Source organism: Rattus norvegicus, chromosome 13 (assembly GCF_036323735.1).
Source record: "Rattus norvegicus strain BN/NHsdMcwi chromosome 13, GRCr8, whole genome shotgun sequence".
NCBI lineage: Eukaryota > Metazoa > Chordata > Mammalia > Rodentia > Muridae > Rattus > Rattus norvegicus.
In genome coordinates, this window is record NC_086031.1 from 70555285 (window position 1) to 70580382 (window position 25098).

The 25098-nt window shown below is 44.4% G+C and overlaps 1 protein-coding gene across 4 annotated transcripts in view; it reads right to left on the reverse strand.

Moving 5' to 3' along the window:
- Positions 1-18312: 18312 nt before the first annotated feature.
- The window catches only part of Cep350 (centrosomal protein 350), a 141077-nt gene continuing 134291 nt past the window's right edge, over positions 18313-25098 (reverse strand). For all 4 annotated transcript variants that reach the window (NM_001427193.1, XM_039091366.2, XM_039091367.2 and 1 more), the window contains one exon: positions 18313-22076. In NM_001427193.1, coding sequence (NP_001414122.1) covers positions 21912-22076 — 165 coding nt within the window. In that variant the 3' untranslated portion in view covers positions 18313-21911. The remainder of the gene's footprint in view (positions 22077-25098) is intronic.

Sequence of the window (25098 nt, forward strand, 5' to 3'; positions counted from 1 at the left end):
AGAAACTCCAGTTGTATTTCCCAAGCCCTGTGAAGACTGGGTGGAGGTGGATTGTACAGCCTGACCTGGAAGGGCATGATCTTCCAGAGCAGAGGCTGCTGCTGACTGGCCACAGGGGCCCTGCCCCTACAGTCATCCCTAGCCGCCTGAGGGAGCTCCACCTTTCTTGGTCAGGTGTCAGAGGCTAGGAAACCCGACTTCCAGGGGACAATGCTTGTCAGTTGGAGAGGCACCTCGGCTCCCCGTGGACGCAGGAGAAGCAATCATGATTGAAATGATGAAGCCGAAGAAACTGAGGTTCCAGGAGACTGAGCTGTGCCCTGGGACAACCAGAACCAGATCCAGTCCCAGCCATGAGGAGTGGAGAGAGATGGCAAAAGCCACTTCCTTCCTGGAGCACTGCAGCTCCTTGCTGTCACTGTCCCTGTCTGGGCTGCTTCTCCTGCTCCAGTTCATACTTTTTTCTCTTCCCATGTATGCCTTTACACAATGCAACAGAACAGAAGCCACCAGGCTCAAACTCCCTCCCCATCTACATTGTGCCTGCATCGGTCACCTGTTTTTTAGTTGTTTTTAATCCAGTTCCTCCATCTCAGGAGGAGCCTGTCTGAGTGGTTCTGGCTGACTCCCAGGCCCCCGTCACTCAAGGGCTCCCTGCTCCACCAGAGCAACCCTTTCAGCAAACCGTCTCCTCCTGGAGAAGCAGAAATCCTGGCCGTACATCTGTCTGACTTCCTCTGGGACTGTCTCATCCTCTTCCTTCCCTTCCTGCAGTGTCTTCCCTAACTGTGTCTATGTCTACTTCCTTGCCCTACTCCAAACTACCTTCTGACCTCACTGGCCGCTGAAACTCCGTGTCAGGGTGGTGGCAGTCTGGGTTTCCCCACACCTTACTCAACCTCTCAGCAGCCCCATGGTGCAGCTGCAAGCTGCTCCTTAAAACACGTTCTTTGGGCTTTTAGGAGTCATTGCATGTATTTGGAATGTGTCAGTAACAAACGACCACAAATAATAGCTTAACACATCACACATTTATTAGCTTATGCGTCTGTCCATAGGTTGGGATTCCACCATAGGGGTCTCTGGGCTGAAAATCAAGGAATTGGCAGGGATGGGATCCCTCCCAGACATCTTGGGGAAACCCATTTCTTTGGGCACTTAGGCTGTTGGAAGAACTTAGTTTTTGTGGCTGTAGATCTGATGTCCTTAGGTTTAAAAGTGTCAGGTGAGGGTCCTTGCCAGGATCAAGAGGCTGCCTCCATTCCTGCCCTTGTCTGTCTGCTCTCACTACTGAGGGTTAGGAAAGCACTTGCCCAGTGAATATATTTCCCATGGATTGACAACAAATGCCGCTACCTACTGTTTTCTGTTCCTCACCAAGCATTACTGCTGGCTTGAGGACAGAATTCTCCAGGTCTCCATCTTCAAGCCAGAGACTGTGGACCAGTTCCTCTTGACTCACGGTTACTTCTCTTCTTCTACCATCAATTCTCTTACTCCTTTTGCCCTCCTTAAAAATATTTAAAGACCAGACTGGGTAGATTGGACTGAGATAGAGCATAAACTCTCATTCCGAGACTCTTTTTTTTTTTTTTAAAGATTTATTTATTTTATTATATATAAGTATACTGTAGCTGTCTTCAGATACACCAGAAGAGGGCATCAGATCTCTTTACAGATGGTTGTGAGCCACCATGTGGTTGCTGGGAATTGAACTCATGACCTCTGGAAGAGCAGTCGGGTGTTCTTAACTGCTGAGCCATCTCTCCAGCCCTCATTCCGAGACTCTTAACCTTAAGAGCCTCTTAAAAGTTCCCTTTGCCTCTAAAGTAACATACAGATGGGTTCTTCAGACTCAGGTAAGAATGTTACCTAGGCCCCTGCTGGGCCTCATGCACCGTCTTCTTCTCGAGTGGTTCCTTCACAGCCTTCTTTCCTGATGTATTAGCATCACCAGGGTAGGTCTGCAGCCTCAGCCTCCAGACCACATTCAAATACCTCCATTACTTCCTCCCCAAATAGCCCATCCAATTCTGTACTTTGAAAATGCCACCCACAGGGGCTAGAGAGATGGCTCAGTGGTTAAGAGCATGGCTGCTTTTCCAGAGGTCCTGAGTTCAATTTACAGCAACCACATGGTGGCTCACAACCATCTGTAATGAGATCAGATGCCCTCTCCTGGTGTGTCTGAGGACAGTGACAGTGTACTCACATACAAAAATACATAAATCTTTTTTTTTTTATTCATGAAAAATACCACCCACAAGCCAGGTCTCAGAGTGCTGTAATCTCAGCTACTTGGAAGGCTGAGGAAAAAGAATGACAAGTTCAAGAGCAGCCTAGGAAACATAGTGAGATCCCATGTCAAAGTAAAAAGGGTTGTGATTTAGCATAGTGGTAAAGTGCTTGCCCGGTATTGCAAGGTCCTAAGTTCAAACCCCAGTATTGAGAGAAAACAGTTTCAGATCTTTGTTCCTAAATTTATACTTTCAGCTCTAACTGCACTGAGGTCAAGAGTCACATATCTAACTTGGTGTTCCCACTGAAATAAATTATTGCCACTCTGGTCTTAACATGTCCAGACTGTGTTGGCTTTACTTGGAAATGTGTTAAGAATTCAGAACTCCAGGTTCAGATCTATTCAGTCAAACCTTGAACAAGATTCCCAAATGGTAGACACACTAGATTTTGATAGGTGCATTATTTGGTCCCTTTCTTCCTTGTGGCTTCTATCCCCTGTCACTCTCTGCTTGTTAACCACTTTCACACCACACTGGTGTATTCTTCATGTCAAACATATGCCACCCTAGGGTCCTTGCAAGAGCTTATTCCTTTTCCTGGAACCTTTTTTCCATTATGTGACCTCCGCAAAGAAGTCTTCTTTCTTTTTTTTTTTTAAACGCTTCTTTTTTTTTTTTAAAGATTTATTTATTTTATGTATACATTGTCACTGTCTTCAGACACACCAGGCATCGGATCCCATTACAGATGGTTGTGAGCCACCATGTTGTTGCTGGGAATTGAACTCAGGACCTCTGGAAGAGCAGCCAGTGCTCTTTTTTTTTTTTTTTTTTTTTGGTTCTTTTTTTCGGAGCTGGGGACCGAACCCAGGGCCTTGCGCTTCCTAGGTAAGCGCTCTACCACTGAGCTAAATCCCCAGCCCCACAGCCAGTGCTCTTAACCGCTGAGCCACCTCTCCAGCCCCAAAGAAGTCTTCTTTGGCCATCCTACGGAAGTCTTCTCCACTTGTCCCCAGTCCCTACAGCTCCTCACTTGCCGTTCTTGCAGTCTATTCCATTATATCCCCTGTTCCCCTCACCTCTGTAGCTATATTTATTCCTTCATTTATTAAATACTGGAGAGGGAGAGATGGACAGGCCTTATCTCTCTTGCCCACTCTCATTACCAGAGGTCTAGAAAATATCTACTCAGCTAAATGTAATACCCCGTACCTATAATACCAGCCCTTGGAAGACTTGAGGCAGAAGGACCATGAGTTCAAGGCCAGGCTGACCTTTTTTAAAAAACGAGATAGATATTGATAAGAAAATGCCTGTTCAGTGAATTTAATAAGCGACCAGCAGCAAATGCCTCACCTTCTTGCCCCCTTCCCCCTCTCGCTGCCTCTCTCCTGTTCCCTGCCCACCTTTCCCAGCATTTCTGTTAGTATTCTACACTGTGGTCTGAGGACAGAATTCTCCAAGCTTGTAAGAATAGCTCTTGCCCAGCACCAGTCAGGAAATGAGTGTTTTCCAGCACTCAGCCTGCTAACAACTTGAGGATGCTTGACTAATCCCGAGTAATAGTCATGCTTAATTGCTGGTATTTATATAACGCTTACTGTTTGCCAGGTACTGTTCTAGGTACTTTACCCATGGTGAATAAGCTCACTTATTCCTCTGTTCCTCCTGACAGTAATTATCTCAATTTTACACATGAAGAAAGCAAGACACACAGATTAATTAACATGCTCAAAGTTTCATAATAAGGAATTGGTGACATCAACATTTTTAAACCTACACTGAAGGGTCCCTACAGGGCCCGGCATCAGAAGACCTTGTTCCAGCTCTTCTCTGATCCCCTCAGGATCAAGGGAGAGCCTGTACCGTTCTCTAGAACACCCCTGGTACTGTGGCTGCAGAATCCCTAGCACAAAGACACGAGTCTGCCTACAGAGCCTTTTCTCTTCTCTCCGTTCATTTTCCTTTTGGTTAGACGGTGTCATTTGCATGGGCTCTGATGGTGGCTCCAAGGCAGCTTTGTGTGAAAGGTGTGGACAGAACTTGAGAATGAAAGCTCAGCGTCCATCCTGTGGGCGTCCCTAGGAGGAGCCAGCAAGAGGATTAGTCATGAGCTGGACTCCACGTTTTCACACCTTTCTTTGACACTCAAATTTCAAACCGAAATTTCCTTGTCATTGTGAGATTTCTGTGTCAAAGTAGAAGGGTAAATATGTTTTATTGACTAGTTTGCTGACATTAAGTACTGTATTTAGACAGAGGGTGTGTTTCCCCAAGCAAACACCCTCTGAAACAGCTGTCTCTGGGAAGTACAGGGCAGGCAGAGCTAGGTATCAAAGAAAGAGACATTTTCGATGGTAAGTACTGGCTTGTAGGCAGAGGTTAGCTAGAAGGGATGGAGTAGCAGTTTTTACTTTCAGTGCTCAAAGCCAGATTCTTCTGTGCTGTCCTAGAACTTAGTGGGCCACTGCCCCACTTCCCTCTAAACTTCTTCTACAACCTGTTTCAGTCTGCTTCCTCCCCTTTGCTAATAATACTTACACCACACATCAGACACAGACACAGACATGCAGATTGTCTCAGGTGAGGTTCTTTGTAATGGCTAAATAAAGAGCATCCATTGACAAGTGCTTTGACTCCTCACATTGGGAAATAGAGGCTACCTTTCGACCCATTATGACAGTCATCTTAAGCAAGCTGTTACTGTAGGCGGAGCTGAAGAAAGCACCAGAGATTTCTAAAGAACCGGTTGTTACGATGGGTGGTGGCAGCACACACACCTTTAATGCCAACCCTGAAGAGGCAGAGATAGGTGGATATCTTGAGTTCGAGGCTAGCCTGGTCTACAAAGCAAGTTCCAGGACAGCCAGGGCTACACAGAGAAACTCTGTCTCAAAAAAGAAAAGAAAAGCAAACAAGCAAATGGGGTCAAGATTGACATCCTTTTCTGTGCTCATGGGGTCCATGGGCCTAGTGACCCTCTCAGATATAAAACTGTTGGCTGTTGACTTTGTTTTCTCTTCTCTCCTCAGGCATCTAAAAGTCAGGCTTTAATACCCAATTTTTCATAGGAATAACCCAAATTTAGGAGAAATTTAGATCTGGGACAGAATGGTGGTATGCTTTGTGTATACGGATAGACACAATATTGTAGATCTTGATCTGACTATGTGGATTCAAATCCTCTATTATCTACTAGCTAATAATCTGGGCAAGTTAATTACCCTCCTGTGCCTCAATCACCTCATCTAGTAATGAGGTAACTAAGAGTATCTGTTTCATGGGGTAATTGTGGGCTAAGGGAATGAATGCATAAAGCACTTAGGGCAGTGACTAGCAAGGTAAATATTCACGTCACTTATCATTTTATTAGTCATCTCAAAGGAACAGGCCAGAGGCTGGGGAAAATGGTGCTACCACAAGTCATGTTTACTAGCCTCCAAGTGATCCCCATGCTGGCCTATGGTGCTACCACAAGTCATGTTTACTAGCCTCCAAGTGATCCCCATGCTGGCCTATGGTGTTACCACATAGTCATGTTTACTAGCCTCCAAGTGATCCTCATGCTGGCCTATGGTGCTACCACATAGTCATGTTTACTAGCCTCCAAGTAATCCCCATGCTGGCCTGGGCACAGGTAATCAGGAGGACACAGGCCATGCTTTTCAGCACACACTAAGGTTTGTCTCTTTTCTGAGGAAACAGAGAGGGATCTACAGACTCACTTCTGCTGTGGAGGGTTCCTAGGGTCTTGGCTAGAATTTTGTGGTTTGGGAACTGAGGTTACCCTCAGAGAGATATCAGAAAAGATGAAATATGTTCTCCAAGAGAAATGGAGGTTTCTGAGGAAGACCTTGGCTTGGGAACTTAGAGTGGTCCACATGGGTCCAGGCTTGTTGCTTAGGAGCTCTGAGATTCCAATCAAGGTCTGCAACATTCTAAACATCAGTTTTCTCCTTCCATAAAATGGGGGTGTGCTCTAGAAGCATTTGCAGCAACAATTAACTATATGGTAAATGCTCAACTGTCACAGGCTAGGGCTCAGCGTGAAGCCTACCTCTTGGTAAACTTTTTTATTGGAGAGGCTGAGACGCAGGCTGTGATATGGGGCAGCATTGACCAGGGGGAGGCTGAATGGAGACAGGAACAACCCAAGCATAAGAGGAAGCCTACACATCTCTGGGAGAACCAATACTTTTCAGTTTCTAAACTTGGTTATGATTAATTACCTCAAGTAGTCAGTTCCTCTCAATAAGGCCTCTTGACAGGATCCAGTAGATCTCCTGAAGTGCCTGCCTTCTGCCAGACAGATGTTCATGCCTGTCATCATAGTGGCCACTATCGAGGTGCCAAAGCAATAATGTTGTATTTAATGAGGTTTAAAATGATCCAATGTGATCTTACCCTTTCTCCCCATCTCTATCTCCCAGCTCTAGACCACCAATAAGCCTTTCAGATTCACTCAAGGTTCCCTTCCCACAGGACAACCTCCTGTTGCTCCTCTTGAAGCTTTTCTGAGTACCACAGGTCTCTCTAGTCTATCAATAACCTGGATCTTTAAACACCATGAGCGGTCTACCTCCAGCTTTCCTCGTCTCTGTCCTTGGTGTGCCATCTACATGGATACTGTACCACCCACATTCCTTCCGGGGGCAGGCCTTCAGGCTCCCTCCTAAGACACCCATCTCTGTGTCTTCTGCTCACAGTACCTCGCAGCCTAAGTCATCTGCAAGAACATCTTAATTCACACGTCATTCTTGTGGTGTACACTGCATGCCTATAGCTCTCCTGTCCACAGCTCTCCAAGGCGACATATAGATCTCAAATAAGTACCAAATGTCCCCTTGGCCTAAGAGGCTTGCCTCTGCTCTCCCTCCCTACCATATGAATATATATATATACATATATATATATATATATCTTCTTTGTCACTGCTGATCTATCCATTATTCATATTTCAAGTGTCCCTCCTCTGAAAGGCCTTCCCTTATTCTCTATAGTGCTTTACCTGTGTATTGTTTTATCTCCTTACACCAGAATGCAGAATGCGAGCTTTCAGAATAGGGACCACTTTTGTCCATAGTCCATAGTTCCCTAGTATGTAGACTAGGGCTGGGAAATCATTGCTACTAGCAGAATGAATGAAGTAGTCTGCCCCTGGAGGGTAGTATTTATTAACATATATGCTGATTTCCTCCCTATACTCCACTGGGCAAGAACCATCTTCCTGGGAAGTGTAAACGCCTTCTGGCTAATGAATGAGTTCAAGAATAATGGCTCCTTCTCTGGTGTTCACAGGCCCAAGGGTGGAGAGAAGGAAGAGGGAGTACTCATGGCCTTCTGATCATAGGAGAGCACATGGAGGGGTGGGCATAATGATCCAGCAAGTCAAATAATTACGACCTTTATGGACTCACAAACTAATAATTTTGATCAGAAAGGCAGCGGCTTAGGATATATGAGCAGCGCACTGGCAAGCCTTGCTGCTGTGGAACCATGGCCACTTCCTTGCCCTTGTGGTCTTGTTTTGCCCTGAAGGACCTTCATCCTATGCCTTACCTTCTGCCTACAGTTTTCTGCAGTCACCGGCCACACCAGAGTCAAGGTTTATGCCAGAGAAGGGAACCACAGACCATCTGGACTCCAACACCTCTTGGTTTAACTTTGGTGCTTTGAATGAATCTAGAAATTCACCCACTTTTTTCGGATTTTCAAGTTTAATGGAGTACATACTTTTAAAATGTTCCCTCCAATATTCTGGATGTCTTTGGCGTCTGTTGTAATGGTTTCCTGTTCATTTCTGTTTCTCTTCACTTGGGTCCTCTCTGACTTTTGGTTAGTCGGAAGAGAGTCTGCAGATCTTGTTTATCTTCTCAAAGAGCCAGCTCTTAGATTCATTGATTATTTGTATTATGTTTTATTTCTATTTCATTCATTTCTGCTCTGATTTTTACCATTTCTTGCTGTTGATTGGATTTGAATGTTTTATTTTTATTTCAACTTCTTGAGTTGCATCATTCAGTCATTTGTCTGTACTCTTTGATTTTTTTTAACACAGGCACTTAGAAATATAACTTTCCCATATTGGACTGCTTTTGATGTGCCCCAGAGGCTTTGTTGTATGTTCACTTTCATTTAGTTCCAGGATTTCTTTTAACTTCTTGATTTCCTCTTTGTCCCATTCAGCATTTAGTAATGTGTTGTTTAATCTCCATGAATTTGTGTATTTACTAGAGTTTTTGTTTGCTTTTTTTTTTGCTGTCAGTTTTAAGTTAGAATATTTATGGTTCATTTTTCCTGAAATTTAAGATTTGTTTTGTGTCCCATGATGTGATCCATTTTAGAGAAATTTCCATAAGTTGATGAGTAAAATGAATATTCTTTGGTATTTGGGTGGATATTCTGAAGGTATCTGTTAAGTACATTTGATGTATGATGCCATTTAATTCTGATTTTGTTTTTTAGATGTCCTATCTAGTGGAGAAAGCAGGATTTTTAAATTACCTATGATTAATCGGTTGATGTTAATTTGTAACTTTAATTTCAGTAGTATGCTTTTTATGAAACTAGGTGCACCAGTATTTGTTGAATATATGCTAGGCATTGTAATATCTTCTTGGTTCATTGTTCCCTTGACTAGAATGAAGTATCCTTTATCTCTCCTTATCGGTTTTGTTTGAAGTCTATTTTGTCAGATACTATGCAAGCAGTACCTGCTTGCTTCTTGGTACCATTTGATTGGGAAATCTTTTTCCAACCTTTCACTTTGAGGTAGTGCCTATCTTTAAAGGTAAGTAAGGCAAATTTCATGTAGACAATAGCCAGCCTGTGTCTTTTGATTGGGGAATTGAGGCCATTAATATTTAAAGTTATTATCAGAAGTTGTGTGTTGAGTGCAGTTACTTTTTTCCTGTTCGTCTTCTTGGTCATACTTTGTGTTTTGGTAATTATAGCTTCATTTATTTTCTTTCAACAGTCTCTTGACTATACTTATTCATCTATTAGCCTTGAATATTGCTTCCAATTCTTTTTGTGTTGGTCTGCAGGAAATGAATCCTTTTAACCTGTTGGTATTATAGAAGGTTTTTTTTTTTCTTTTTACTTCAACCACAGTTGACAATTTTGCTGGGTACAGTTGTCTGGGTTGACATTTGTGGTCTTTTAGAACTTGGAGGACATTGCTTCAAGTTCTTTGGCTTTCTGAGTTTCCACTGAGAAATTTATGTCAGTTCAATGGGTTTTCTTTTACATATGACATTTTTTCTCTTTAAACTTTGAATACTTGAATACTCTTTCTTTGTTCTGTATGTTTAGTAGTTTAATTATGGTAGTTTGTGAAGAGTTTCTTTTCTGGTCTTGTCTACTTTGTATTCTATATATTTCTTGCATCTGTCTTTCCTTAGTTTGGGGAAGTTTTCTCCTATGATCTTGTTGAAGATCTGGACAGTGTGATGTGACCTCTCTCATCTATGCCTATAATCTGAAACTGTCATTTTATGGTGTTCTACAGTGGTCTAATTACTCTTTGAGTCCTGATACTGCATCTTCTACTTGGTCCACTCTATGTGTGATGCTCCCTTTGGGTTTTCTAATTGGGTTATTGAGTTTTTCAGTTCACATTCACTGTAGTGTGAGTTCTCACCAGTGTTTCTCTATCTTTGTTGAATTTGTTTTTCAAATCCTGGATTGTCTGTCTTTTCCTTCAGACTCATGTTTGTGTCTTCTTGGGCACCACTTAGGTGTTTATTCTCTTTAAATACATTCTCTTTGAGAGAATCCACTGAGCTGTTTTCTGTGTCTTCTTTGAGCTCCTCAAATTCTTTGATGGAGTTTATGACTGATCTTTTAAATTCTGTGTCCTGAATTCTGTATTTGTTCATCTCATTGAGAAACATTTCTGTAGGACTGGTGAATTGGTGTGTAGGGTGGGATACTGTCTTGAAATTTCCCAGAGTTTGTATTTTTACTAGGAGACCTGTACATGTGGACTCCTTCCGTTAGTTCCGTGTCTGATATGGATGGACATGGTAACCTGCAACTGAGCAGAGTATGTGAGTGGGCTGGACTTGAAACTGGATATAGCCATGGTGGGATAAAGTCTGGTGAAGACAGGAGGTTGGGCTAGCCCACAGGACGGGTGTCTAGGTCAAAGCCTGGGGGTTGTGGTGGCATGAGCAGAGCCAGCCAAATTAAGCTGGAGCACTGGATGTGGGACCAGGGCTAGATCTAGCAGTAGAGGAGGGTTTGTGGAGGGGAAGGTCAGGTAGTCACCAGGCTGGGCCCTAGTACAAGATGTGTAGGACTGTACTGAACAGAGATTGGAAGTGGTGCCCAGAAGGGATGAAGTCGGGCAGTAGCCTCCACCTTAGTTTTTGAAAGAGGGTTTCTTGCTGAACTTGAAGCTCCCTGTCTGGACTGACTGGCCAGTGAGTCACTGGGTCTGCCTGTCTTCTTTACTCCCATCCCTAGTGCTGAGGTTACAAGGCATGCCTGGCTTTTACATGGCTACTGAGGATCTCAATTCAGAATTCAGGTCCTCAAGCAAGCACTTTACCCACCTCTCTTACAGACTTCATATGCAGAGTTTTGTTTTGTTTATTGATTTTTTCCAAGGCAAGGTTTCTCTGTACAGCCTTGGCTCTCCTGGAGCCCACTCTATAGACTAGGCTACCCTGGAACTTATTTGATGTTTTTTAAGTGATCCTTTTTTACTGGGAGAGAATCTGTTAGCAGCTATGTTTCCTTTGTAGACTTCCTCACGCCATGTCTTTCTTCTGAGGACATTTTGTTTTACCACAGTATAGTTCTTCATCCTCTTCCCGGCACAGGATTATGATAAATTTGGCTGGGGTCTCTGTTCAGTTCTCAGACCTTAGTTCAATACTTGTGAGTTGGCTTACTCATGTGCATGCTTTCTGGTGCTTAGGAGTCCTAATGATCTGACATTCTCTGGTTCAATCTTTTGAAAGAATCCATTGTCCCCTCATAATGGTCAGTGGCCTGGATCTAGACCCTGTCTTTCTAAACTGTGAGTCATGTAACTGAACATAGGAGTTGCAAAAATTCTGACAACAGTAAAAGGTTTATGAATGTACAATAGCCAGAATGTTAGTTCATAAGTAAATGCAAACTGAACCGGAGGTGTTTCTGGCAGTGCCCACCCATGCTGTGTTGTGCCACTTCCCCTGTGGCACATGAACACATGAACACATGAGAGGCCCACCCTGCCTTGCACATGCTGTTACACTACATGATACCAACAAACACTGCTTGAGACATGCTCACTCAGATGTGAGACTATTGTCTGTTATGGATTGAAGGCCTACATAGTTATAAAACCCCTGCTCTTATAGAAACAGTCTTCCTAATCTTTCTGGGGCCCAATCCCATGGTCTACCCTTAAATATCTCATCACTCATCCAGGTTCACAGGAAGAGTCCCGGTATCTCATTTTTCTATCATTAAGATAGACAAGTTATGGGGCTGGAGAGATGGCTCTGTGGTTAAGAGCACTGACTGCTCTTCCAGAGGTTCTGAGTTCAACTCCCAGCAACCACATGGTGGCTCACAACCATCTGTAATGGGATCTGATGCCCTCTTCTGGTGTGTCTGAAGACAGCTACAGTGTACTCATATATAATAAATGAATAAATCTTTAAAAAAAAAGATAGACAAGTTATAGAAGAAAAGACTTCTAATTAGCACCCCTCAGTGTATACGTATTGTCTTAGTTAGGGTTTTAGTGCCGTGAACAGACAAATGACCAAGGCAGCTCTTATAAAGGACAACATTTAACTGGGGCTGGCTTACAGGTTCAGAGGTTCAGTCCATTATCACAAAGGCAGGAACATGGCAGCATCCAGGCAGGCGTGGTGCTGGAAGAGCTGAGAGTTCTACATCTTCATCTGAAGGCAGCTAGCAGAATACTCACTTCCAGGCAGCTAGGACAAGGGTATTAAAGCCCACACCCACAGTGACACACCCACTCTGACAAGACCACACCTTCTAACAGTGCTGCTCCCTGGGCCAAGCATATCCAAACCATCTCCTGTATCAAGTTAGTATTTCTCCGATTGTTTCAGAATGTTTGACTTAAAGAAGTTGCTGAAGAGGGAGTTCAGTGGTTGCTCTTCCAGAGGACCCAGGTTCTTTTCCCAGCCTCCACATGGGAGCTTATAACTCAGTTAATTCCAGTTTCTGGGGATCGGATGCCTCATGCACCAGGCATGCATATGATACCAGAAATATGTATAGGAAAATATTCAGACATATAAAATAATAAAAATTTAAAAGCTGCTATTTGAGTTGCCGACTTGAGTTTCATTAAAAAAAAGAAAAGCAAAAAGGCGTCGCAAGTAGAAAAGAGTTTAAGAACCCCTGGACTTCCTCCAAACTTCCCTCTGCCCCTCTTCCTTCATCCTTGTGGGGAAGGCAATGTGTTCAGCTTTCTGCCCATGCGTGGGAATATTAGAATGGGCCTTGGACTGATAAAATTCCTTTTAAAGGTCCCACAGCAAGGGCTGGGCTAATCTCACCAGGGTGTATCTCTTCCTTCTTAAGGTCAGGGGAACTCCATGTTCTGTCAGTGGCTCCAAGCTTTCTGCTGGAGTAGAGCCAAGGAGAAACTCTTCCACTGCAACCTGCGTGGGGCACTGCAGCCATGTTGCCCACACTAGCTGCAGGATGGATCTGCTGGCCGTGGAGGACCAAGGCATTGCAAAGGACTATGCAGTGCATGGTCTCTTCTCTGCTTAAGTAAATGCCGTGCTATGTTAATCATCATCCCTCCCTGCCCTTCTCGCCCCATGTGTTGTCTATCTTGGGTGACTTTGAATAATGTATGAGTCTTTTCCTTGGCAGGTTCTATTAACCACTCTTATTAGTGCCTATAGTAAAGCTGTTAGAAAGGGGGCGGGTTTCAGTGAGATGGCTTAGAGGATAAAGTTGTTTGCTGTGTAAGTCTGGAGGACCAAGTTCCATTCACACTGTGGCATGTGTGTCCCCCTCCCCTATACCACACACTCACACAATAAGAAACACATTTTAAAGAAGTGGAATGAAGGGGTGAGAGAGATGACCCCACAGTTAAGAGTGCTGCTGCTCTTGGGGACTGGAGTTGGTTCCCAGTGCTCAGGTGTGTGTAGGTGGTAGTGTTGGTGGCGTACAACCACCGGTAAGTCAGGTTTCCACCCCTACCTCTCCATACACATAAATATAAACTTTAAAAAAAGTGAAGTGGGTTTAAAAACTTAATAAAATATTGCAATTGAAAAGCTAATCTAACTTGTACTCGGCAGATTGCTGTGATGACTTGTGTAGCCCTACCATAGAACAAAAGTTTACCTTTGATATAAAATGGACCAAATCATGAAAACTAATTCCCCTTTCTAACAAATTAAACCACACACACACACACACACACACACACACACACACACACACAGACACAGACACACACACACACACACACACACACACACACACAACCAAAAAGCAAAAGCAAACCAGTGAAGTCTGAGATACAACATGATGTGTGACGTTGGGAGCATGCCCTGGACATGCAACATGGCAAAGTAGGCTGTATCAAGCAGGCCAGGGCATTTCTTCATGGGAAACTTCAAGTGACAATCACAGGGGACTGAGGGTCACAGATTACAAGACTACAAGATGCCTGACCATAGTGGACACACAATGCAAATGTAAGCCCACCGTTTTGTTAGACAGACCTAGAGATGCCATCACGGCTTCAAAACTCCTTTAGTTATATGCTCAGCTCCCAAAAACCACTCCAGTCTGAGCAAGACACCACAGATACAGTCCAAGCAATAGCAGTCACCAGGATCTTGTCACATAAAATGGACCTTCTGCAGTTTGTCCTAGATAAGCGGTGTGGAGAACCAAATAAGTATACAAACACATTGAAAACCCTGCTAACAAAATCCACCTGAACTTTAAACACCATCCCACCCTTGGGACAAAAATCACTAGGTTAAAGATGTTAGCTAGGTCAGGCCCACAGGCAGGCAGATGCACTGTGCTGCCCTGTGGAACCCTATGGCAGGATATTAGATCACACTGAGAACCCTGAGACTGAGTTATTTACTGGCTGTGGTGTGACTCAGCCCTTAGCACACACCTTTAATCCCTCTGGTTGGAAAACAGACACACATGCAGCACACACCTTTAGTCCCAAACAACGAAAGTAAAGTTAGTTTGTAGAAGGAAGCTCCCATATTTGAAAACAATGTCTAATTGAGTGGCAGACAAAGTGATGAATCAGAGAAAGAGTTAATAGGATAGGATATGCCCAACTCTCACAACAGAAAGAGACAACACAAGAGGGAACAGCACAGAGGGAGCAAGGGAGGAAGGCAGTTTTACCAGCAGAGTTTTACAGAGACAGGCTGAAGAGAGAACAAGCTAGACACCGGTGAAGACAGAATGAGCCAGAGAAGGAGAAGGAGAAGGACAGCAGAGTCGGAGTAAGTGTGAGGCCAAGCGCAGCAATTCAGTCAGAGTGATAAATCATTCTCTGCTGGTGATCATACCAGGAAAGTCACCGTGGGGAGGGAAACAGAGGGAAGAGGGAAGAAAGTGCTTTCATGTACTCAGAGAGAAAATGCAGAGGTGGTAGAGAGAGAGAAAAGGGGGACCAAAATGTCTGGGTTGTGGATTATATAGGGGCTTCTCAGAGAGGGGAGGCCCAGCTCCTGGGCTGCAAAGTTCAGGGTAGAGGGTGGTATGTGCCAGCCATAACAGATAGGGACTGAAGGATGCTGGGAGAACCTGGAGGCCAGGTCCACTTTGGTATGTTAAATATGCACCTCAGCTCTTTGTCCTGGATCTGAAACCCAACAAGACTGAGAGAAGCCAGATTGAGTCAGTCAGCTTGGAGAATTTTGAGCTAGAACAGCTGAGTTGACCAGCCAGCCAGAGTTCAGAAAGAACTAGAAAGGGTGAGCTTATTCAGCAAAAGACTCAGAGGCTGCAAACATTCTAGGCCTAGATTAGATCTTATGGAGGCTAGAAGCTTCCAGGACTAGGCCTAGGTTAGCAGACAGAGGCAGTGAGCCTTGGAGATGACAGTTACATCAGGCGAGTAAGTTACTCTTACAGACTCCCAATCACTGACCACCCCACCACATATCTTCTTCTCACTCTACCTGTGGCAATTCTGTCTTCAGGACCTTCCTGTCATGGGTACCTCAAGGGATGGCAGAAAGTTGGATAGAACAATGGGACATTAAGACTTCTCTGTCACACTGAGGATCCTTAATCCTCACTCAGTGTGATAGACACTGAGTGACATTCCAGGATGTGCCAAGTTCAGTCAAGATATGAATTGCTCTTTCATTTGTTTGGAATTAGAAGGTTTGGGTCAAGCACCAGAGGCAGTGGTCTCTAAGGAAGTCGTAGACAAGGGTACCTCCTGGGAAGCTCATGGTGGGCTGTGGGAACGTCTCATGGCAACACCCGGACAGGAGCTAGCACAGCTGAAGAAAGATTTGTTATTCCAGACGTCCCACTCATCCCACACTCCATTGTAAGGCTGTCTCTACACAATGACTTGGAATTTCCCTGAACTAACTAGTCAAGGTGGTGAGGGAAGCAGAATCATCCTCGGTTGTCTGCTGCTGGCAGGGCAGGGTGGCATTTGTGTTTTACCAACACCACCAGTACACATAATTCGAGGAGGGAAGAATTAGAGCTGGAAAAGATGTCTGCTCAGGTGGGATGACGATCAGTGGTACATCTGGAAGTTCCTCAAAAACGAAAAAAATTCAAAAAAAGTCTTAAATTTGGCTTATTCCTTTAATCCCAGCAATTGGGAGGCAGAGGGGCAGAGGGGCAGAGGGGCAGAGAGAGGCAGAGAGAGGCAGAGAGATAGAGAGGCAGAGGGGCAGAGGCAGAGGCAGAGGGAGCTCTGTGTGCGGTCCAGGACAGCCAGGGCTCCACAGAGAAACCCTGCCTCAAAAACTAAACCAACCAACCAACGACAACCCCACCCCCAGCCCCGGTTTATTCCAGACACATGCCTTAGTTAAATGAAGGTCACCCTCCAGAGAGGGTCTCATCTTCCTGATCTGGTTTTCCAGATAGATCGTCTCAAAATGAGAGGGAGGCCGTGGCATCATTCATAGAGGAGGCTAAATAGTCACCATCAGACCGAGTTGCCCTCCACATCGGGAGCTTATTCTGTGGCGCACTGTACTGCGCTGCGCTGCACTGCGCTGCGCTGGCTCTTTCAGTGAGGGCTAGACTTTAGTCACATGCAGTCCCCCCAGCTGTGGGAATCACACTAAGAACAGGCCTTGGACCCGAATGCCTCCGACAGCCTCCCTGCTTTAGACTCAATGGTACACTTCTGCTTAGGCCCTGGCATCTGGCTCTCGACGTGCCCCCAGATCTTCTCCACAGTAGTGGGGAGCGATGAAGAGAAAGCCTTCCTAGGGCAGCCTGAGCAGGGTGCTGGCAGTTGGCCTCATTGGAGCTAGCTGCATTGTAGATCTGCTGGTCATAGAGTTGGGGTGGCCGAGAAATTACAGGGGCTGGATGTAGAGCTCAGCTTCTCCTCTGGCTGTAAGAGAACAGTGTCACTTAAGCCTGGCATGTCCTGTTTGCTTGGGTGACCCTGAATCATACCCTGGCAGGCACTTATCTGCCTACTGATCTCAGCCACACAGCTCAGCCACCTGTGAAAAGAAACGCAATCTCTCTACCTTGCCCACTTTTCTGAGCAACTAGCATGTGATTTCTGAACTCGTCTGGAGCCCCTTTCTGTGGGCGCTTCACCATCCCCGGCTGTTCACTACCATGCTCTCACGTCCTGATTCTAAGTTACAGCAGCCCAGCTCCCCGACCCCAACCAGCATACCTTAGCACCAGCCACAGTATCCGGCACATAGTAGGTATGCAGACTTTGTTAATTTTATTGAGTTGAGTGGTATCTGTTACCATGTGGGGCCTACGGTTTTCTGAGGATTCCTTAATGAGGCAAGGGCTAGAGACACAGCAGACTTTGCCATAAGGTGGTTGAACATCAGTGAGAGGCTGGCGGGTCCTTCCGCCTGGGTCCACGTAATTCCACTGTTGGAATTCTTTGATTCTTCTCTGTATCCGGCTCCATTTCTCACCAAGCTCTTATTTCCAGAAATAAATTACACCCTCCACACCCAGTCATCTTTGTGGCCCCACTGCATTGTGTGTGACTTTATGTGCTATTTTGCAGGGCTGAGTAAGACAAGTCATGTGGGAGAAATGACATTTACCAGGAGTTGGACGAAGCCCATCAAGGTCAAGACAAACATAAAAGCCAGATATGCTGGCATGTTTGAATCCTATCTGAGGAGGAAGCTGAAATAAGAGGGTTGTACATGTTCACTGTCTGAGGCCAGCTTGACTACGCAGTGAGATCCTCTGTCCAAAAACAAAATCAAGTTAAGATTTACTAGGGAACTCACATTTTAACTCATCCCCTCCCTGCGCTTGCTTCTTTAACGCATCCCCTCCCTGCGCGTGCTTCTTTAACGCATCCCCTCTCTGCGCATGCTTCTTTCACGTATCCCCCTCCCTGCGCATGCTTCATTAATGCATCCCCTCTCTGCGCATGCTTCTTTAACGTATCCCCCTCTCTGCGCATGCTTCTTTAACGTATCCCCCTCTCTGCGCATGCTTCTTTAACGTATCCCCCTCCCTGTGCGTGCTTCTTTTACAGCCTTCGACAGCTTGACACGCACTGGTTTTCAAAAGTGTTTTTGATGATGCTCTTTCATTAGACTTTAAGCTCCACAAGGCCAGGGACCATGTCTGTCTCCTTTGCTGTCTCCCTAGCACTAAGCACAATGCTAAGAACACAGGTGAAGCTCACTGATTATCTGAGGAATTAATGGGCTGTCAAGAGACCAGGGTGCTTGGCTGTTTGTGCTGGGGACCTGTGTGCAGGGTCCACAGCTTACACCAGGCTCCTAAGAACAGGTGCCTGAACCAGAACAAATCAGAAACAATTCAATTACAGGAGCTCTTTTCTCTCAACCTGGCTCATGAGTAGACAGATTTAATACCGGACATGGAATTAATTTATAAATCAATTTATTTACAGATTTCATCTTAAAGTACGTTTTAGTTAACAAATCTATTTACAGGGTATACATGGGACTTCCCAGTTATTTTACAGAGCGTACTTACAAACCACACCCTCAGTCTTCTGTGCAGGCTTCTAAGAGCTGCACGGGGTGTCTATTGGCTGAAAATGGCCTGATGCGCAGGCTATTCACACACACACAGTAAACGGGTTTATTTTTCATGTCTGCACAGTACAGTACACACAAGGAGGCTGAGCCCCTAGAGAATGCTTTGCAATGTGTAACCAAGAAGGCTTGCAAAGTCCAGAAGGAAAAGCTTTGAAACACAGGTTAATTAAAATGACAGTACCTCCTTTACACCAGTTTACACTTCCTTCACATTTTTATAATACAAAGATTTTATTGAATTGTTGCACAACCAGTTTAAGATGATTTGTAAACATGTAAATTCCTACAATTTGCATTAAACGTCATTGTAGTTTCTATCACTTGCTCTTTGAATTAATGTTTTATTCACTAGTATTCTTAAGGTAGTAAAAGGAAGATGTAAGTTTGAATTTCTTGCAGAAAAGTTATGAGTCTCTAATGCTGTGCTACAGAAATTCTTTTGCAAGTACACACTTTATTCAAGTATTGCAAAAAGCTAAGGCCACTTTTTTTCAAGACAAGAAAGTGAACAAAATTGTTTTTATCAATAGGCCACAACTCTTATGAGAATGCAATCTCTTTTGAAAGATAATTTCTCAGAGACCTGTAGTCACAGAAGGAAGTCACCTTCCTTAACTACTTTTGAGCTCTTCCCACTTTTCCCTAGAGTAAAAATTCCTGTTTAGACCTGAAGAGGGAATCGATACCCTGTACTAGTTTAACCCAGAGTTAACTGCCCTGGATAGCACAAATTGTTGGGACTCAGAAGTGACTCTGAAGCCTACATGGTGGTTTACTACTAGGTTCTGACAGTGCTATTCTAAAAGGTATTACTGCGAATGCAAAGATCATTTAGAGGAATTAATGCGGAAAGACAGGAGGGGACAGGGTGTGGAAGAGGGAGCAAAGATTAGAAAGAGGGCGTATTTAGGTTCTTGGTTATGAGGCAGAGCTTCATTAAAAAGACCCCAGTATGGAACGAGTGAGTGGCTGGGTGTCCACACCCACCATTCCTGACCCTAACAATAACCCATCACAGTTAGAGCCAAATAGTTAAAATAGGGAGAAACCCGTTATCTCCAGATTCTCTTGTTTTTGCTACCAAACTGCAGGTATGATTGCTAGCAGAGGACGAGACTGGCCTATTCCTGCCTGGCATCTGGAATGCAGGATCTTGGATAGTGAAGACAGCTGGAGGAGGTTAGGATGGTCACTGCCACGGTCCCGGCACTGTCCTGATTGCTGTGTCCTTGGACTTCTATTAGTATGTTTTTCCCTTTCTGGCATGATAATGTAAAAAAGTACAAGATACACTTCCTTATTAAAAATTAACCTTGGGTCCAAAGAATGAAGACATGAAAACCTATGTTCCTATTATGATTTGATTTTCATTTATAAAAACTTATAGCAGCTGTGAAGTTCGGTATCATAAGGACAATATGATCCTACAAACAGTCAAGGGATGGACACAGATGTCTGTCTTCTAAAGAACACAAACTGAAGAGAACTCTTTGCTTTCATTGGCCACATGAAAACCATTTCCACACTACTGGCTAATAACCTCAGGAAACCTTTGCTTCTCTTGGTCAACGTGCTCATTATGGCTAAGGACGACAGCTCAACAGCAAAAGCACAGAAGAGGCGCTGAGGAGCACCCACCCACCTGAGCAGTCAGGAGCCCCAACTGGAACCCTTCAGTGCTTTCTCATTGTCAAGAGCTAGCACACCAGTCACTGTGCAAAATGCAAATATCCAATGATGACTTCAGCAAACGCTGCGTAATGACAGGATGAAACGGAAGAGTGACGTGTGCAGAGTAAGACAGCAGATGCAAAGGCAAGTCGGGAAGGAAGATGCAGAAAAGAACAAACATGCATACTTAAGGGTTACGCTGTCTTTGGGTTTCCTAATGTGTTTTGAAGCCATAATGTCCAGGGTATTGGTGAGTGTGAACCCAGCGGATGTCTTACCATGCTGCTCTGGTCGGGACTGTTAAGGTTAAGGCATTTACACTCACGCCTCAGATCATCCACATTCTCTGGGATTATGAAGGACAGGGCTGATGAAGAGAAACAGTCAAGAAGGCAGGTGCTCAGGGCCCAGGAGAGCACCCTGTGCTCGAATGTAGCAGCTGGAATCTGGAGATGTTCCTCAGATACAGGTAATAGTTGTTAAGATGCAACGCTGCAAGAAAGGCAGGACTAAACTTGAGTCTTTCAAGTCATCTCCCGCTCCTGCTGTCACGGGTGACGCTGTAAATGCCTGTTGTCTTTTCAATGAGCTGAACTCACTTCTTCAGTGTGTGTGTAGATTTATTAAAACTGCAGATTTCCTGTGCGAAGACAAAACTAACTGTAGACGCTTCGAGACGGAGGTTTACAATTGTGAGAGTCTTTCACTTCTCAACAGGGACACACATTTTCAACTTAATAATTTATCTTAAAATAAATTAAAAATATTCCACAGAGCAAAACAAGCACGCAGACTATAGACAGTATCTTCTTGTCTTTGGTGCACACACTCATTTCCTAAATCATTCAAGTAACAGCATCCGACTTCCTCGGGAGATGGGGATTCAGAGTTTGAAGGCCAAAATGAGTTACTCCCACTTTTGCCATGCCTGGACGCCTGAGATGGTCCTGAGTAGCTACGATTCTGAGAGCAGCTGGTAGAGGTTAGGACAGATGAGGACTGAGCAGGGGTGGGGCGAGGGCGGAGGAACAGCCCACAGCAGTCCTGTAGCCTCCCTCGTCCTCACTGGGAGGGACATTTGTTTTCCGCAGACAGGAAAATTAAACACAGTGCAATGGGTTACAGTTTTTAGGTGGTGTCCAAAGCAAAGCTCCCACTTATTTCTGACATCCACTTGGTGCTGTTCAACTTCAAGAATGGAAGAAAACGGTCTTCAAGAAGAAATAAAACTCCAGAATGTGAAATAGGCAGACAACCATGAGTTTGCCTATTTTAGAAGTGGTTATGGGTTTAATACTGCAGAGACTAGAATGTCCACTTATGAGTTTCATTGTATAGACCAGGATTATGTTTTGAAAGTTAAAAGATGAATTTATGTACCTCTCTTTCCTGATGAGACTCAAGTCTCATGAGGAGACTCAGGCTTTGTCTAAGCTCAGAGGTCGTCTGGTGTTCTCAGCCCTCATCTGAGACCTAGTAGGTATGGGTGCTAGTGAGGTGATACCAAGTCTCATCACAGAGTGTGACCCTGCCCACGGGAAAGGACCACACAATCCAGTGGACAGTCTATAAAGGCAAAGGCTGCACTACCAGATACACCACATTGTCCCATGAACTCCAACCAGCCGTCCATAAGAACAGGTTCGCGGTCCAGAAGCACTCTTGCTATGGTGGAGATGGGGTGTGTATCAGGAGGCAGAAAGGCCCAGGACTCATGTTAGCACTCAGTGTTCCATTTATTTGCAAGATGTCACACAAGTAGCATTCTCCCCTGCTTCTCACTGATCTGATTGAGAACGTCAATAGTATCTTTGATCAAGGCCTCAAAGATCCCATCAGCCAGCTGCATCTTCACACACAACTCATCCTCATCATAGTTAACCCACTGGGCCTCCTCTTCGTGGAGTTCCTGGACCTGGACATTAGAAGGCAATACGTTAGCAAATTTGTCACACAGAGCAAGGAACTTACACCTCCCATGTTATACAGAGTCCCGTCCACAATGTCCCAAAGAAATAATGTCAATACACCTTTAAAATTGGCATCTGAACTAAAAATAGCCCCATTTCAACATGACGGTACTCCAGCACATTGTAGCTACAAAAGACAGACTGACCACAAGTCCAGCGCTGTGTTAACATGAGTGGATGCACACAGGAGCTTACGGGAAAGACTAGATGGTGCACTGCAAAGGAAAACTCTACTCATTCGACAAAGGTAACATCATTCTAGAGTATTCAAAATAAATGACGGCCATGGTGGTGCAGACGACCTGTGACTCTGCACTTGGGAGGCTGAAGCAGGAGAATTGCAAGTTCAAGGTCAGCAAAGACTACATAGGCTGCTTCTCAAAACAAAATATTTTTATAGATCCAACACTGATCAAGTTTATTTTTAAATTACTGTTACAATCACTTGCTTTTCTTGCATTTTTGGGATTCCTAGGCAAATGAAAACTAATCAAGTTAGAAACAACACCAGCCCAGGCTTATTGCTTGCTTATTGTCTAAACTTTCTTGGCTATAATTTTAAATAACTACACTCCAAGAACACACACATTGGCCTTCTTATGACTGCAGTGTAGCTGGAATGGAGACTGGGTGGAAGCAGCCCTGAGTTCCAAACTCATCAAAACTACTGCAGTTACAGGATCATTAACTCAAGTCTAATGGCAGAAAACCAGGGGAAAGTTCCTGGTTTGTCTTGATTTTGGTGTCATCTGGGGATAGGCAGAGTAGGGGAAGTAGGGAACTAGTTAGTCCTCCACCTCCCTATGAAGGAAGCAGTGACATGACTTGCAGGGCCCACAGCACCTGGAGGCGGGAAGGAGAGCAACACAAGTTCCATGTGCACACATCTATCTCGGTTGGGCCTGACACATCAAAAGGTGATGATATCACTCCTTCTCTTCGGAGGAAGTCTCACAGCGCTACAAATGTCTGTTTGCCAATCTGTAGCTGTGGAACGGATGGCTCTACTGAAGAGGGTCTATAGCCCAGTAAACTTACGGTCACTCCTTTTCAGTGAATACAATGAACAACATTACTAAAGAGAGCCCATCCTCAAACTACTTTAACCCAGATTCCTGTGTTTACTAAGCCACAGAATCACATGTAATTTATAAGAAATGGATCTAACCTACCACGGAGCTGGTATGAAGGCCAACCTAATGCTGTGTGTACTGGGGAGCGACCTTGCTTAAGGAAGTCTAACAAGTAGGTCTTCATAAGAGACTTCACCTTCTCAGTTAAGTTTTGTGAAGAAGGTATCGGTCTTTAAGAAATACTTTTATGCTTGCAGTAGACATAGCTAATGACAGTATTCCTTTCATCATCTCTCTGCTGTGATGTGGATCCTCCCCAAATACCATGCAAGGTGCGATGACTGGAGAAGCACTGTGGTTCCTTAAGACCAGTTGCCAACAATAACTATTGCTTTTCCCCGGGGGGCGGCAGGCTCTGTGGGGCTGAGTGAGCCCAGTAGTACAGCACGTGCTACTTAGCATGCCATGAAGCCCCAGGTGCAACTGCCAGCACCACAGGTCAGGAATCGTTTCTGTCTTAGAACCAATACACTTCCTCTCTGTCTGACTCTCAGATCAAAGCCCACCATGGTACTACAATGACGATTACAGAGCTGCCTGTCATTTCCTTCTAGTCTTCAGAGTCTACTACACACACAGCCTCCAGATATGTGTGCTGTTGTGGGAAGTAAACAAATTCACTAATTTAGAAATAATAAGTCAGTCTAACAGTAACCCCCCACATGCACAAACTGGGTAACTGCTGACTAGACGTGCACACACACACACTGTAAGACTTCTGAATGTACAATGATCAAAAATCAAACATAATGGTTCAGAGGGGTTTCTGGTATTACATGTGTTATATCACTATGGTCTTGGTTCAGAATAAACAACCTGCACTTTGCACTGTGTGACATTATGCCTGCTATATTATCAAAAGGTGACCCAAACACCTCAGTTTAGATTGAGACTATTGTATGTTACAACTTAGTGTTTTCTGACTTTTAGGAAACAGGATGATGGGAAACAGAACTTTGGTGTTTTCGACTGTAAACGCCTCAGATGTAAGCATCAAACTAGTCAGTAAGTCTTCGGACTACATTGTGTTTGATTTAAAAAGTGCTGTTTGAGTTGTTGACTTGAGTCTCATTAAAAAAAAAATCACTGAATGAATTTTGGCTTGAAATTAGAACAGAATTTCCAACAACTTCTGAGATGGTTCAAATATACTCTGCCATTTTGCACTATGGGTTTATGCAAAGTGGCACTCAGCCCCTATGAAATCAAAGCATCAATCAGCTCTGCAAATGCTGAGGGCGCTCTACATCCCGAGTACAAAATAGCAGCCAAGACTTGATTCTTTATGTGAAATAAACAAGCACATCTACTTCACTGGCACTCAAATGTGTTTTAATCAATGTTAAATTTATAGCTATACAGCCAGGAAATGCTTTAAAATCCTTGATTTATTATCAGTGCTCGGTTCGTAGACCTATATACCTGAGACTGCGTGAAGATTTCCCAGACAAAGCAGGGAGGGTGTGAAAGGGGAAAGGCTTAAACCATGGCAGGGAACTGTGAAGAGAATGTGGCCCAGGTCTTCACAACGTCCTTGTGGACAAGCTGGGGAAACAGGTCACATGCTGTCTGACTAAAGCACAGCTCTCCTGGAAGGACTTTCTACCTCTGACTTGTGTGGGCCTTTTGTGCATTCATTCTGCTCCCGTCCCTCCACTATAAACCGTAGTCTGGACATCTGTCTGTCTGCGAGGCTGTGAGCTCTGAGAACTTTCCATTTGTAGTTTCCCAGTGCTTAACACAGTGTAAAGAGAAGGTGCTTGGTCAATGTCTGGAATATAGGTCCTTTTAGTGATTGCAGAAATGCTCATTTTACAAATTCATGGTTGTGGGT